This window comes from Chaetodon auriga, chromosome 11 (genome assembly GCF_051107435.1).
Source record: "Chaetodon auriga isolate fChaAug3 chromosome 11, fChaAug3.hap1, whole genome shotgun sequence".
NCBI classification, from domain to species: Eukaryota; Metazoa; Chordata; class Actinopteri; order Chaetodontiformes; family Chaetodontidae; genus Chaetodon; species Chaetodon auriga.
In genome coordinates this window covers 1,752,397-1,766,728 of record NC_135084.1, presented here as the reverse complement: position 1 = coordinate 1,766,728, position 14,332 = coordinate 1,752,397, and the positions used below count along the sequence as shown (strand labels likewise).

General features: G+C 41.0%; 1 protein-coding gene and 1 long non-coding RNA gene across 2 annotated transcripts; both read left to right on the top strand.

The window, feature by feature from the left end:
* Positions 1 to 821: 821 nt before the first annotated feature.
* On the top strand, positions 822 to 5,350 carry LOC143328696 (uncharacterized). The gene is made up of 4 exons (XR_013077841.1): positions 822 to 901; positions 1,888 to 1,949; positions 4,871 to 5,066; positions 5,231 to 5,350. It is a non-coding gene; the product is annotated as an uncharacterized LOC143328696 (long non-coding RNA).
* Positions 5,351 to 5,608: 258 nt separating this feature from the next.
* On the top strand, positions 5,609 to 11,678 carry LOC143328691 (uncharacterized). Its single transcript, XM_076743980.1, has 12 exons — positions 5,609 to 5,688; positions 5,901 to 5,972; positions 6,238 to 6,330; positions 7,044 to 7,118; positions 7,370 to 7,444; positions 7,589 to 7,663; positions 7,808 to 7,882; positions 8,007 to 8,060; positions 8,857 to 9,026; positions 9,532 to 9,596; positions 9,806 to 9,900; positions 11,515 to 11,678. Exons 2-12 carry the CDS (start codon positions 5,909 to 5,911, stop codon positions 11,628 to 11,630), a joined length of 957 nt encoding a protein of 318 aa, XP_076600095.1. The 5' UTR covers positions 5,609 to 5,688; positions 5,901 to 5,908; the 3' UTR covers positions 11,631 to 11,678.
* Positions 11,679 to 14,332: the final 2,654 nt, after the last annotated feature.

The following is a 14,332-nucleotide window of genomic DNA, read 5'->3' as shown; positions in this document are numbered from 1 at the left end:
CTAACATATCTGGTCCGCCGGTCTGGTCCATGCCTCTTAAACACTGTAACGACCGACCACACGAAAAACAAAACCGCGTTAATCGGCTCATATGTTGTCCACAAAACGGGCAAAACATGTCTCTGTCCATCTCCGTCCATTGAAAATGTCAACAACTCGAATTGACCCGCTTCCGTTATCACTTCCGGGTCAACCCGGTATTTGGGACGTTCCCTTTCCGGTAGATTGTATTTGTTAATTTGTTTTCTGAAATGTAAATTTGTTTCGGGAATTGTAAATGTGTTATGGTAATGTAATGTTGTTTTATGATATGTAAAAATGTTTTCCAAAACGTAATTTTGTCTCACAGTTTGTAATGTTGGTTTGCACTTCCCGGCCACCGTACTCTGGTGTTGTCAGGGGTCAAAATGAGCCGGACCGGAAGGGAACGCCGTTCCGTTAAAACATTCGGGACCGAAAGGGTGTTCCGTTAAGAGGATAGCCTTTCACAAACGCACGTGCAACAAGTGAACAATCTGATTACAACTACAACTAAATAATTCAATAATGTAACACAAAATAATGATTAGGCTAAAATACACCAGTCTGCTGGCTCTGAGTGGACACAGCGCTGCTGATCCTCTGCGCTTCTGTGCTGTCAGCTGGCAACAGGCTCCCACTTTGCCAGCTGTTGCTACCGCGTCCTGCTGCCTCTATAGCAACTTTGCGCTAAATAGATCAGCTGATCACCACCACATCGCACATTATCCCGCTTGGAACACGGCATATAACTAAATCAGACAATAGTGTGGCAAAATGATTAAATTACACCAGTCTGCGCACGCTGATCCTCTGCGCTTCTGTGCGGTCAGCTGGCAATACGCTCTGGCATTCTGCTGCGTTCTTAACCAATCAAATTCAGGTTTGTGCATCTTAGTACATGATATGGGATTAGTTATTAGGGATATCTGGTGCATGGTTAAAGCATTTCTTTGTGATTATGGACTGGTATGAATAGGCTATGAATAGGACTATATAACAATTGTTATAACAATCACGTTTCATTTTACAGTACAGCCTAATGCAGGCATAAGAGCTGTAGTGTTTGTATTGTGTGTAGGCCTCTGTGCCCAAATGTAATTTTCTTTGCATTAACAGAGGTTTTGGTGACTGGGTTGTTAGTGCCCATGGTCGTGCCAATATGCGGATCGATGACGATTTTAAGAACGTGTTTCATGCGCAGTGAGAGTTTTTTGTTGTCGTTACGTCTGGTGTGTTTTGTCCAGGTTTAGATGGCAGGTTAGAGTTGAGGTTGTGACAACGTCTTTTAACTATTCGTTGTGGGATTCAACACAAAAACTCTGGGTAAACATTTTGAGATATACCCACTCTCTCCAATAAATAGCCTTCCCATTTGTTTAGCCTGTAGCACCTTTCATACAAATGGAACATAAAGTGCTTTACAAGTTTAAAAAAAAATGAAAGAAAAAAGATCTGACCCCACACACACTGATATACAACCACTCGCTTAAGAAGGATATAATTATTGATTTTATTGTTTATTTTAAGTTGATACACAAAATGATGCAACTATCCTAAATGTTATTCAAAAATGAAAGACTGTGTTCTCAGGAAAAGTTAAACTACTGATTCAAATTTAAGAGTTGCATCATATTCTTTTTCTGTGATGTTTTTTCCAGCGAAGCCGAATGTTACCTGAATAGCTTTTTTTAATGTAAGCTGATAAGAAGTCAGTGTGTTGAGTTATTTAATCATGTGTGACATTTGCTTACTGATCTTAGTAGTTGCCAAAAAGGGGCATATTTATAGTGTCCATTACAATGTCAATGACTTGTGTGTTATTATTGTATTGGGCTTTAATTAGTTATTGTTTGTCTCATTTCACAGGTTTTGGATTGAGAGAGAACAGAGAGCAGATTGTGGATACTGAGAGGGTACAGGAGCAAGAGGTTAGTGTTCCCAATTAACACATTACTGTCAAAAAAATGGCATCAAGCTATCTAAAAAACTGGAGGAAGATCAATTATATGGTTAACAGTTTAGCTGAGGATGACAGTGATGAAGAGATTTTTATGGATCATGATTCCTGTGACGAAAACATGATTCTTGATGATGAGATCAATCCAATGGATCAAGATAATGAGATCAATCCAATGGAACCAGAAAGACACTATGTATGCCTTGACTCAGAAGATGACAGATTTGAAGAGTTAACTGAGGAAGTCAATGAGCACCTAGATGAAGACAGATTAGACCTATGCAGTGACTTGGCAGATTGGGCAGTCACCAATAATCAGACCCACAAATCAATTAATGACCTGCTTCGAATCCTTCGGAAACATGGATATCATGAACTACCTACTGATTCAAGAACACTTCTCTCCACTCCAAGAGTAGTTGAACGCCAGACAAAATGTGGTGGGGAGTACATTTATTATGGCCTAGGAAAAGGCATAGGCCGTATACTTCTGCAGTGCCCAGCTTCAACAGAAAACATTGCTGTGTGCATAAATGTTGATGGTGTACCATTATTCAAGTCAAGCGGTGCCCAGTTCTGGCCCATGTTGGCAAAAGTGGATGGATTTGAGCCTTTCATTGTTGGTCTGTTCAGTGGTGCGGCTAAACCAGAACCACTGGAAGACTACATCCAGGATTTGGTGGAAGAAATTAGGAGGTTAAAGGAAAATGGAGTACAGCACAATGGAAGAGTCGTACATGTGGATATAAAAGCATTTATATGTGATGCTCCAGCAAGAGCTTTCCTAAAAAACATTACCTACCACACAGGATACTCAAGCTGCGAAAGATGTGAAGAGGGAGGTGAATGGTTGGGCAAAGTAGTGTACAACAGCAAGGATACATTCCCAAAAAGAACAGATGAAAAGTTCAGCCAGCTGGCCTACACAGCAAAACATCAGAATGGAGAGACACCATTGATCAGAGCAGGCATCCCATGTGTCACCTCATTTGTACTTGATTATATGCATCTCGTTTGTCTTGGAGTAGTGAGACGCATCCTTCATTACCTGTGTCGAACCCCCAACCCTCGGAGGCTCCGTCCAGGACAGAGAGCTGAACTCTCCAATAGACTTGTTGGATTGAGGAATGCAGTGGTCAGTGAACTGGCGAGGAAACCCAGATCCCTTCATGAGCTGGACAGATGGAAAGCCACAGAGTTCAGACAGTTTTTACTATACACTGGACCTGTGGTACTCTGTGGGATTGTGGGCCCAGACTTGTACCACCACTTCCTCTGCCTTTCAGTTGGGATGTCAGTCCTTCTCACTACAGACCGTGAAAGACGAAAGCAGTTACTGCCATATGCAACTGAGCTCCTAAATCATTTTGTGAACAACTGCACTGAGATCTACGGAAACAAATTCACTGTCTACAATGTGCATGCAGTAAAACACCTCCATGAAGATGTTGCACATTTTGATTGCTCCTTGAACAATGTGTCTGCTTTTCCCTTTGAGAGCCATCTTCAAAAAATCAAGAAGCTTGTGAAGACCAGCCACAACCCTTTGGTGCAAGTGGCAAAACGTATGGCAGAGCAGGCCTGTTCACGAAAAAGTGAGATGCAGAAGCAAAGGCCACTGCCCTTTGTGTCAGTGAAGATGAAGGACAGCTGCTTTCTACTCCAGGATGACAGTGTGGCATTTGTTACAGAGAAAAGACCTGATGGCAAATTGGTTTGCAGCGTGATCTCTGATCGACGAACCTCCAACCTCTTTGAGAAGCCTTGCCAGTCAAAACTCATCCATGTTGCTTTTGTTGCCAATATCCACAGCATGGCTAAAACAAAGGTCCTACAAATTCAGGACTTGAAAAGGAAAGCTCTTTGTCTACCACACTGTGGAGGCTATGCCATTTTCCCTTTGTTACACGAAATTGAATGAATCCTGGACTGTTATTTTTAATTTTAAAATCTCTCATAAAAATGAAAATAAGAACAGTTGCTCTGACTTGGATATAATTCTTTTTGGACCAGACACAGTAGTCAGAACTTGAACTTCAACAACAAAAGTGACATTCTACATTCTCTGTCATTTCCAGTTTATATGTTTTTGGTGAGAAACAACAGCATGTTGACATGATCCCCTTTCAGTCTGTTTCTTCTCTGGCTCACTAACTCTCCTGCCTTGGAAAATAACCACTCTGAGGGTACAGATGAAGCAGTTGATTCCGAGGTACTTGGCTGCAAGTTTGCTGAGGGACGGGAAGGTTTGCTTGTGGCTTTGCCAGCAAAGTAATGGGGCTGCAGAAGACAGCTCTGAGGTTAGTTTCCTGCATTTCAGTTAAGGGTAGTGCTTCCACCCAGCCTTGTGAACAGCAGAAATGATATTAGCACCGTTGTCTGTGACAACTGCTATCACCTTCTGAGTTATGGCCCACTCATCTGTTATTCTTTTCATCTCTTGACTAATGTTGTCTGCTATGTGTTGACCATGGAAACATCGAGTTTCCAAAACAAAGTCTTGCATTTGCCAGTTGTGAATGAAATGGCAGGACACAGTCAAATATGCTTCTGTGGTCCTCGAAGTCCACATATCTGTTGTGAGAACCACGCTGTGTGCACGTTGTAGAGCTGCCTTTACTTTCTCTATACAGCTGTTGTACAAGTCTGCAATTGTGCCTTTCATCATATGTTTGCGGCTTGGGATTCTGTAGTGTGGATCAAAAAAAGTTGTGAAAGCGGACTTGGGATTGATATTTTGATGTGAAGATCGATTCTAAAAAACACACGTCTAGATCGGAAGTATATATTTCAAGATCGATACACACATCCCTATAACCCAGAGCACCCCTAGAAATGTGTATTTTCACTTGTCCAAAGTAAAGTCTATTATAATAAACATATATTTTTCAGACAATGGTGTATGCAAGGTGTGTTTGGATAGAAGGGGAAAGACACTATGAAGGCGTTGTCCCAAAAAACTGGATCGAAGAAGAACAAAAAGTTTTGCGATGGCCCAAGCACAATGTGCGTTCTGCACATAAAAAAAAGATGGACCCAGAAGAGGACTGGGAGGCTTTCACACTTGTGAAAATTAAGATGACGTCAGGTATGTCATTTCTATATTTTTAAAAAGTAAAAACAAGTGCTTTGAAAAATAATGAAGCAGACAATTCCATGTTTGTTTTGGCATTTGACTTGTCATTTAGCGTCAGAGACAGTACAATCGTACTTCTATTAATGTGAATCTTTTTTGGATGACACCTTTCCTAGAAAATGAGAAAGAGTGTGAAATATATGATTACACTTCTGCCCAAACGGATAAGGAAACCACCGTCCCAGAAGTGACAACCAAGAGGCTGGTGAAGAAAAGAAAATTTCAGGATTATATTGAAGGTAATTGAATAAATGCTCCCAACTTTAAAAATGTCATTCATGTTTTACTTGTAAAAGTACTTAATTATCTAATGATTTCAGGATTTTTGTCAGAAGATGATGAGATGAAATCAACAAAACCATCAAGTGAGTATGAATATATTGTTTTACTCTTTTACAGATTTTGAAAGGCTTTTTCAAATATACAGTTTTTTACAACATAATTAGTGCATGATGATGTATGAATCTTTATTGTATATTATACCTAAGTAAAAAATCCAGTCTGGAGGCTTATCCAAAGCCTCCGGAAATTAATAAGAAGGCTCATGCCAATACTGATGACATCACTGATGGAGGTAAGTTGAGTGGGCCTAATAAGCCAGGGTTCAACAGAAGTGTCATACTTTTGGCATGATATTGTTGGGATGGACAACAGATAATTTTATATTGCATTATCGCACTGCACATACCAGTATATTACCTTAATTTAAAGCTTGGATACAATTCACGTTGTCTGAATTGGTGTCAAATGTAAGTTTCATACATGGTATTTGAAACTTGATTACAGGATCCTCTATGGATGAGTTGGCCGATCCATGTGGCTCATATGACAATAGAGCTGAAAATTCCAGTACTCATGGTAAGATATGTTGTATAGCAAGCAATCATTTATCACTCTCCATTCCAGTGTCCATTGTCCTTTGTTGGCTTATCTGTTGTCCCAGCCCTGTTGGGGTCACCTGTGTGTTACCTGCCATTTTCCCCTGAGTCCTTTTTTTGTGACATTTGAAGACTCCTTATTGTTAAAAAGGAACTTTTTTTTTTTTTCGAAATCTCAGTTCAGTTAATCAATTTAAGTGTGTTCCTGTTTTCCTGTTCCACATCTGCTCTTGTTGGTGTTGTAGGGCAGCGATCCCACCATGGGAGTGATATAGTCTACTCCACTTCACAGAGTCCCTCATCTGCGGGTTCATCTGCTAATTCATCTCCCAGACATGGTAAGATGATCATACAGACTTGGATACGTAAGGGATAAAGTATAGTTCGGAGGTTGTTATGGAGAAATAAACCCCAACAGGATGTATGGAACCCGGACACTTCATCCTGAAGGGGTTTATTTCTCCATAACAATCGACCAACTATACATTATCCCGCCTATTACATAGCTTACGAGTGAAATAATTAATTTGAAACATAATGTAATGTTGATCATAATACGACTTAAAAATACGACATGAACAAGAGATTAAGGGTTGCGACTGTGTCGCGGAGCTGCCACTGAGACGAGCAACTGTGACACCGGGTCTTAGGCTCCGATCAGCAGGTTGGGTTTCCAGCCAGTAGGTGGAAGGAGCCTCCACTCTCTCTGTAACAAGTTACAAATTGTTATCTTAACATCCCAATTGGTCCGAACTCCAAAGCCGTTTAATAATGGTAAAAATGATGCATAAGGTAAATATCCCACATAGTTTCTCTTTTCTGTGCTCCACTAATCAGAGCAGTGTCCCTAGCAATGGCCTTGACAACATACAGAAATAAGTGACCGCAGAATGCAGCAATTGACCAATCAGAGCGCAGCATTCGAGAGATTATTTATTAACTGTTATGATTTTATTTAATAGATGCATACGTTTTCTATATACATTCTGTGCATATTTAGCATGCAGCATGTTTCTGTCCTCATGTCCCACATGTGCTGCTGTTGGTGCAGTAGGAGACAGAGGGCACGTCTCTTCTTTATCACCCGTGATACCATGTCTTCTTGCAAGTTCAACTCCCAAACAAGGTAATATATCCATCCATCAATCTATCCATTTTCTTCCTCTGTCATCGGGGCCGGGTCACGGGGGCAGCAGCCTGAGCAGGGACGCCCAAACTTCCCTCTCCCCAAACACTTCCTCCAGCTCTTCCGCAGGAACATAGTGTAAACACCTAATGTGCTGCTTTTGTGGGAATGTTGTCCAATAACAAGAGTGATCTGAGCATTCTAAGCATCTCCCTTTCCCTTTATCACATGACATTCTCTGGGTGTTACAGGGAAATCCAGATCTGGCAGAGAGAGGTCAAACACCTCTCACAGGAGTGAGAGTCATCATTCCAGATCTAGACAGGGTAAGATTGCTCAGTTATAATGTCAGTGCCTAATGTTACGAAATTGGTTTTGATGTAATGTGTAGTGTCAGTTTTTAACCTTTTCTCCTCATCTTCTGAGCATCTTCCTGTATTTCTGTCACATGTGTTCCCTGGGTGTTACAGAGAAATCCAGATCTGGCAGAGAGAGGTCAAACACCTCTCACAGGAGTGAGAGTCATCATTCCAGATCTAGACAGGGTAAGATTGCTCAGTTAAAATGTCAGTGCCTAATGTTACGAAATTGGTTTTGATGTAATGTGTAGTGTCAGTTTTTAACCTTTTCTCCTCATCTTCTGAGCATCTTCCTGTATTTCTGTCACATGTGTTCCCTGGGTGTTACAGAGAAATCCAGATCTGGCAGAGAGAGGTCAAACACCTCTCACAGGAGTGAGAGTCATCATTCCAGATCTAGACAGGGTAAGATTGCTCAGTTACAATGTCAACATAAAATCTATGTGTGGGCATATTATTTTCAATCCTATTAGCAAACAGAGCTATATTATCTTACCTGAATTTGTTATTACACTCTGTATAAATGTAGAGCTGCCTCAGACATCAAGGACCCCTTCGGAGCCATTCCCAATGTCCACAGCCAGTAAGTAATTTATCTGTAATGGACTCTATGCACAGCTCCACTACTTCCTGAATTTAAGGCTTCTTGTTTGTTTTCTGTCCTACATTATTGGACAAACTGATTTATCCAGGTGTGTCTGACCTCAGTAGTCATAATGGTCAGTCACACCTGGATTGAAATCCATTCCTGCAAGCTTTCCCTAGACCAGTTCTTCCCAACCTTTCCTAATTCATGGCCAAATGTTAGGGACAAAGTAGCTGAGAGTCACACTATTTGTGCTATTGCATGAACTTATTTTATGTTAACTTGCATGTTTTGTTTAAGCCATTATTTCACCTTTCTTCTGTAAAGTGCATGCAGACTATACTGGGTTATTTTGAGTTTGCATTATTTTCTTTACAGATCAAAAACAACATCCAATAAAAGCACATACATAAGTAGTGTTACAGTAAGTAGCAATGCGCAGAACTGTGTTGAGGCCTTGGGGCATGTGCATATAAAGGTTTGCTTCATTTAGTGCAAGTGACATCATGTCATATCTAAAGTGGTTCAAGTAATATAAGAACATGTGGAAAGCACAATAGATCCCTGCAAAATGTAGGTGTTTGTGTTCGTACAGTCTTAATACAGCGTGTTTAAACAAACTGCCAGTGCTCACTGTTTTTAAAGTGACAGACATGAAATGTGGACAGATTGAATTGCAGGCTTCATAGATGTTTGTGTTCAAAATAAAATTAATGCAGTTTACAAAGATGAGGATAAAGTAATTGTCAAATGGAAATAACATTCTTTTTCAAATGTCATTTTTCTATTTTAGAGTTCCAGAAATGTGTCCTCAAAAAATTAGTAGCACTTATGCAGGAGGTGAAGCGTATTGGGGGGGCTGACCCCATTGCGTCAGCCTACCAGCTGAATAGAATGGACACTCTGGAGGAGCTGGATGCCACTGAGGAGAGGATTCAGCAAAATGATGAAAGACAAGTTCTGGTAAAATAAAATTTGTGCGATGTGTGGTAGACCGGAGGTGGGCAACCATGTCTTTTTGATCTACTACTAGATCAGAATAGATCTCTCGATAATCTGAACAACCCAGAAAAGGACATCTGTCTTAAATTTCAAAACCAATTAGTTGCCACATTTAATAATAATTACTTGATGCAACCAGGATGTCACCCAGCAAGGATGACCTATGATTATCAAACAAATGCAGCACTCATGCCTTAATTTAAAAGTAGGATGTTAAATATCGACCATACCATGTCTCCATTATCACCTGTAATTACTCAGCCTTAGTAGTGGTGGTGATTTTCACTCTTGCAATAATAGATCTGTATAGCCACAGAAAAGGGCATAGTAGATCCCCAAAAGGTTGCCCACCACTCTGCCTGCTAATGCAACCTACTTACAGTCATTATACTAAATTATATCAATTCTGGCATGCAATGTGCTGTAAATGTATTAATACACTGAAAATAAATTTGCCTCCCTGTAGATTACCCAGTTGAGCAGAGTTGGTGGCAAAAACACCAGGGACTGCACAACAAAGATCATGGACAGGTATTGTTGGGTTTATAAAAACAAGCCACACATTAGAATCACAAGCTGTCATTTTTCAGTTCAGATTCTGACAGTGATACCTGTTGCATGACTCCTCGCTCAACATATCTGCCCCTTCTCTATTTCCTTCCATCCATTTCTCCTTCACCATCTCTCTCCTCTTTTAAGAATTAGACTAACTGTAGACACCTCATATGCTTATCTTTCAGATTGATGACCAACAATCTCATGGCCATGTTAAATATGAAGGGCCACGGGACCAAGAGGGCCTTCAAGGGTACAAAGCTGTACCAAGTTGTAATTGGTATGCACAATTTTTTTTTTTTATGTTGACTTTTCTGTCATGGCAGTAATTCACCCACCCCTTCTGCCTTTCTGCATCTTTGAGGATTTGATCTGCTTTGTCCCATCCTGGGGCACTACAGATGTCCACCACGTTCACTCACAATACAGTTAGGGAAGAGACAAGCTCACTGTTCGCAATTTTATGCTTGGCAATCATTTGAAAACCAAGTTTTCCTGTCATTATTGCGTGACATCAGCTATCAGAGCCCTATTTGCCTTTATGGAACCTGCTGGATTTCTTTTCCAAAATACCTAGCGAAAAAAAATCAGCAACCTTGAATTGAAAGTGTTTCTAGTGTTGGATTGTAAGCATGAGGATTTTCCTCCTGCAACCACAGGCTCTTCTCCCTGTGTACTTTGCTGAGTAGCAGATAGAGGATCAGCAGCTGTTGTGGGCATGGCTTAAAAACAAAAACAAGTTTGCACGATTTTTAAACATACAGGTGAAACTCGAAAAATTAGAATATCGTGCAAAAATTCAATTATTTCAGTAATTCGACTTAAAAGGTGAAACTATTATATAGACTCATAACATGCAAAGTTATTTTTTTATAATCTTCAAGCATGAGATAAGATGTGTTATAAGTGATTACCAAACCTAAATAATGAAGAAATCAGGGTGACCATGAAATGAAAACAATGTCACTGTGTACAATAACATTCTCCTAATACACTTTCACCAAGAGAAGTTTGTCCCAGGAGGCGTTTGACTCATGGAATACTGAAGAAATGAACACTGAAATCCTACAAAGAAGGCTGCATCAAGGATGCTGAACAGACTTTGAGACATGTGCATACACGTTATCTGGACTGTTTGGTCTAAAAAGAAGGCCTATTAGCTCTGCTGTCGATCTATGAACTAAACTAATGTAATACAATGTAAGATGTGAACATATTAATTTGATGTATAATTGTGGAAATTTGGGGCAAGACTTTGATAAGCGATTCTTCCTGTGCCCATTTCCTTATGTGTTGATCTGCAAGGCATAATTCAGCATCTAATAAAGTAAGAATATGCTGAAATATATAGATAAATAAATAATAATAAAAATAATAATTCTGATGATTATGGCTTACAGCTTATGAAAACCCCCAATTCAAAATCTCAGAATATTATATTATTGTGAAAAGGTTCAGTATTGTTGGCTCAAAGTGTCACACTCTAATTAGCTAATTAATCCAAAACACTTGCAAACAGTTCTGAGCCTTTAAAAGGTCTTTCAGTCTGGTTCAGTAGAATTCACAATCATGGGAAAGACTGAACTTTTGCACGATATTCTAATTTTCTAAGTTTCACCTGTATAACAGATTATTGCATAGATAAGCCACAGACTTAACGTCACACTTCAGGGGGTGAAAGAGGAATAAACAGAAACAATCATATACAAAATAAGGTACAACTGTTGAAAAGAACACTTATCCAAAGAATGAATGGGAGTTGGCGGAAAATGTCCTGGAAAATGGTTTCAAGCAAATATAATGAAATTTAAATACATTTATTAATTAGTTGATTAAAAATATGAATTGTCTCATCAATTGTGTGGGTAAAACATGTTTTTCTTTGTCATTGCAGCTGCAGTTAAAAGCTGGAGCCAAAAAGCAACAGAACATGACATTAGTCATGCTGTGGCAGACCACCTGAAACACGCACCAGGGCGCTCAGGTGGTGGCGGCTACAAGGCCAGATGAGTTGGCTGACTTTTTTGTTTTTTTTTTGTTTGTTTGTTTTGGTTTGGTTTTTTTTGTTTCATTTAATGCTGTTCATGTTATGTTTTTTTTTTTTTTCTAAAAATATGTTTTTTTTAAAAAGAAACCCTTTACAGGGGAATTTTAATTTGAGCATCTCAGCCGTTGTCGTTTTGTACTTTGTTAATAAATGTTTGAACTGTACATTTGGTTTACTGTTTATTTTTTAAAACTGGTTGAAAAGTGAAATGAAGTCAACATTTTCAGGTCGTTTAAAAGACGAATATAGGTCTACCATACAGTGACGTCTCTGTAAAGACGTCTTTTAGACGAATTGAAAAGACGACATTTCACCTTTCACTTTTCAACCACATATAGACCAAACCGGGACGTCTCTGTAAAGACGTCTTTTAGACGAATTGAAAAGACGACATTTCACCTTTCACTTTTCAACCACATATAGACCAAACCGGGACGTCTCTGTAAAGACGTCTTTTAGACGAATTGAAAAGACGACATTTCACCTTTCACTTTTCAACCAGATATAGACCAAACCGGGACGTCTCTGTAAAGACGTCTTTTAGACGATTTGAAAAGACGACATTCACCTTTCACTTTTCAACCAGATATAGACCAAACCGGGACGTCTCTGTAAAGACGTCTTTTAGACGATTTGAAAAGACGACATTTCACCTTTCACTTTTCAACCAGATATAGACCAAACCGGGACGTCTCTGTAAAGACGTCTTTTAGACGAACTGAAAAGACGACATTTCACCTTTCACTTTTCAACCAGATATAGACCAAACCGGGACGTCTCTGTAAAGACGTCTTTTAGACGATTTGAAAAGACGACATTTCACCTTTCACTTTTCAACTAATTCCAAACGTCATTTAGACGTAAGTCAGAGACGTCATTTCAATGTCTTTTCTACGTGGTTGTGCTGGGTGGGGTGGGGGCATTGTCTACACATCCAAGCAGCTGATCGCTTTGTGTAAACGGCGAGAGGAAGGAAAGCCAGGACCCAGAAGCAGCGGCGTAGTGAACCAAGATTTATTTACAAAAGATAGAACAAAAAAACACCTGAACCAGGCACAAACGCTAATCAGCGAGTCAAACTGAAAATCACCGTGAAACGGGAAAAAAGAGACAAAAATCAAAAGAGCAAAAGTACCAAAACAATATAACGAAAAATTCACCGGACAACCGGGAGACCGTCTAACAACTAACTAAAAGCGACTGCAAAAAGGCTACAGTGATGATCACAGGAGAACAGAGGGCACACAGGAGGAGCGAGACGAGAGACGAGCGATCCCACTGGAGAGCTTGTTCAGCATGGAACCAGGAGAATAGTCCGGCACAGGAGTGGCGCACGAGGTGGCTTAAGTAGCTGCGTTAATGGCTGATGAGGTGCAGGTGTGGATCCTGAGTCTGCTCCGAGGAGATCGGTCCGCCTCTCTCCTGCTCCCTCCTGCTGCGTGAAAAAAAAAAATGAGAGAACAGAATGCAGTATCAGACATAGGGAGAGCAAAACTGACCCGAGACCACAGCCGTCACACCCGTGCTGCCACCCGGATGGAGGATTGTAGTCCTGGAAGAGCTGAAAAGGCGACATTGGGGCTGCAGAGCCGGAGCCAAACGGAGGGTAAAGGCACAGAGATACAGACTGTCTGTTTCGGTGATCATCACGGGAAACGAGAGGTCCTTGGCAAATAAGAAGGACAAGCTTGTTGTTCTGGTCAGGACTCAATGGGAATACCGACAGTGAAGCCTAATGGCCTTTACAGAGTCATGGCTTCACTCAGACGTCCTAGACCAGAGCGTGGAGGTACCCAGCTTCGGCTGTGTGCGGGCAGACAGAGACGCGGCTCGGAGCAGTAAGAAGAAGGGGATGAGAAGTGGTGTAATCCCGATAGAGTGCATCACAGAGTACATCAAATTCTGTTAACAGACCATACTGCCAACCCAGACTGTAAGCTGCTTTTCCAACAACAAGCCCTGGATCACCAGTGACCTGAAAAGTCTGCTTAATAGGAAGAATTATGCTTTCAAGCCCTGCACTCAACTCCCACATCCCCTACCATTCCCCACAGTACCCTCTCCACTAGCACCATCCCCTGCCTGACTGCGTGCTGCTACTGCAGCTGTCTGTGATCCTGGGACACCTCTTCAATCTGAGCCTGAGCCTGTGGAGAGTCTCAGTGCTGTGGAAGATGTCCTGTGTGTTCCTGTTCTGAAGAAGTCTCCATCTGGCCTCAACAACAACCAACCAGTTGCCCTTACATTACTCATGATGAAGGTACTGGAGAGACTGGTCCTGGCCCACCTCCGACCGCAAGTGAAATCATCACTGGACCCTCTACAGTTCGCCTACCAACCTCATCTGGGTGTGGATGATGCCATCATACACCTGCTGCAGCGTGCTCACTCCCACCTGGATTGTAGCGGCAGTAAGCACTGTGAGGATCGCTTTCTTTGATTTCTCCAGTGCATTTAATACCATCCGGGCCGCTGCTCCTGGGTGAGAAGCTGTAAGTGATGGGAGTCCATGCGCCCACAATCTCCTGGATTACTGACTACCTGACAGACAGACCACAGTTTGTTCAATGCTCTGTCTGAGATCATGGAAAGTCGTACAGGAGCACCTCAGGGGACTATTTTATCTCCTTTTCTCTTCACCTTGTACACCTCAGACGTCCAACTC

Bases quoted from the DNA above. Each gene is read 5' to 3' on its own strand.
- LOC143328691 (XM_076743980.1), top strand. From the start codon at position 5,909: ATGGATGAGTTGGCCGATCCATGTGGCTCATATGACAATAGAGCTGAA. The intron at 7,883-8,006 runs GTAAGATTGCTC...GTATAAATGTAG, and splicing joins TCATTCCAGATCTAGACAGG to AGCTGCCTCAGACATCAAGG. The intron at 9,901-11,514 runs GTATGCACAATT...TTGTCATTGCAG, and splicing joins GCTGTACCAAGTTGTAATTG to CTGCAGTTAAAAGCTGGAGC.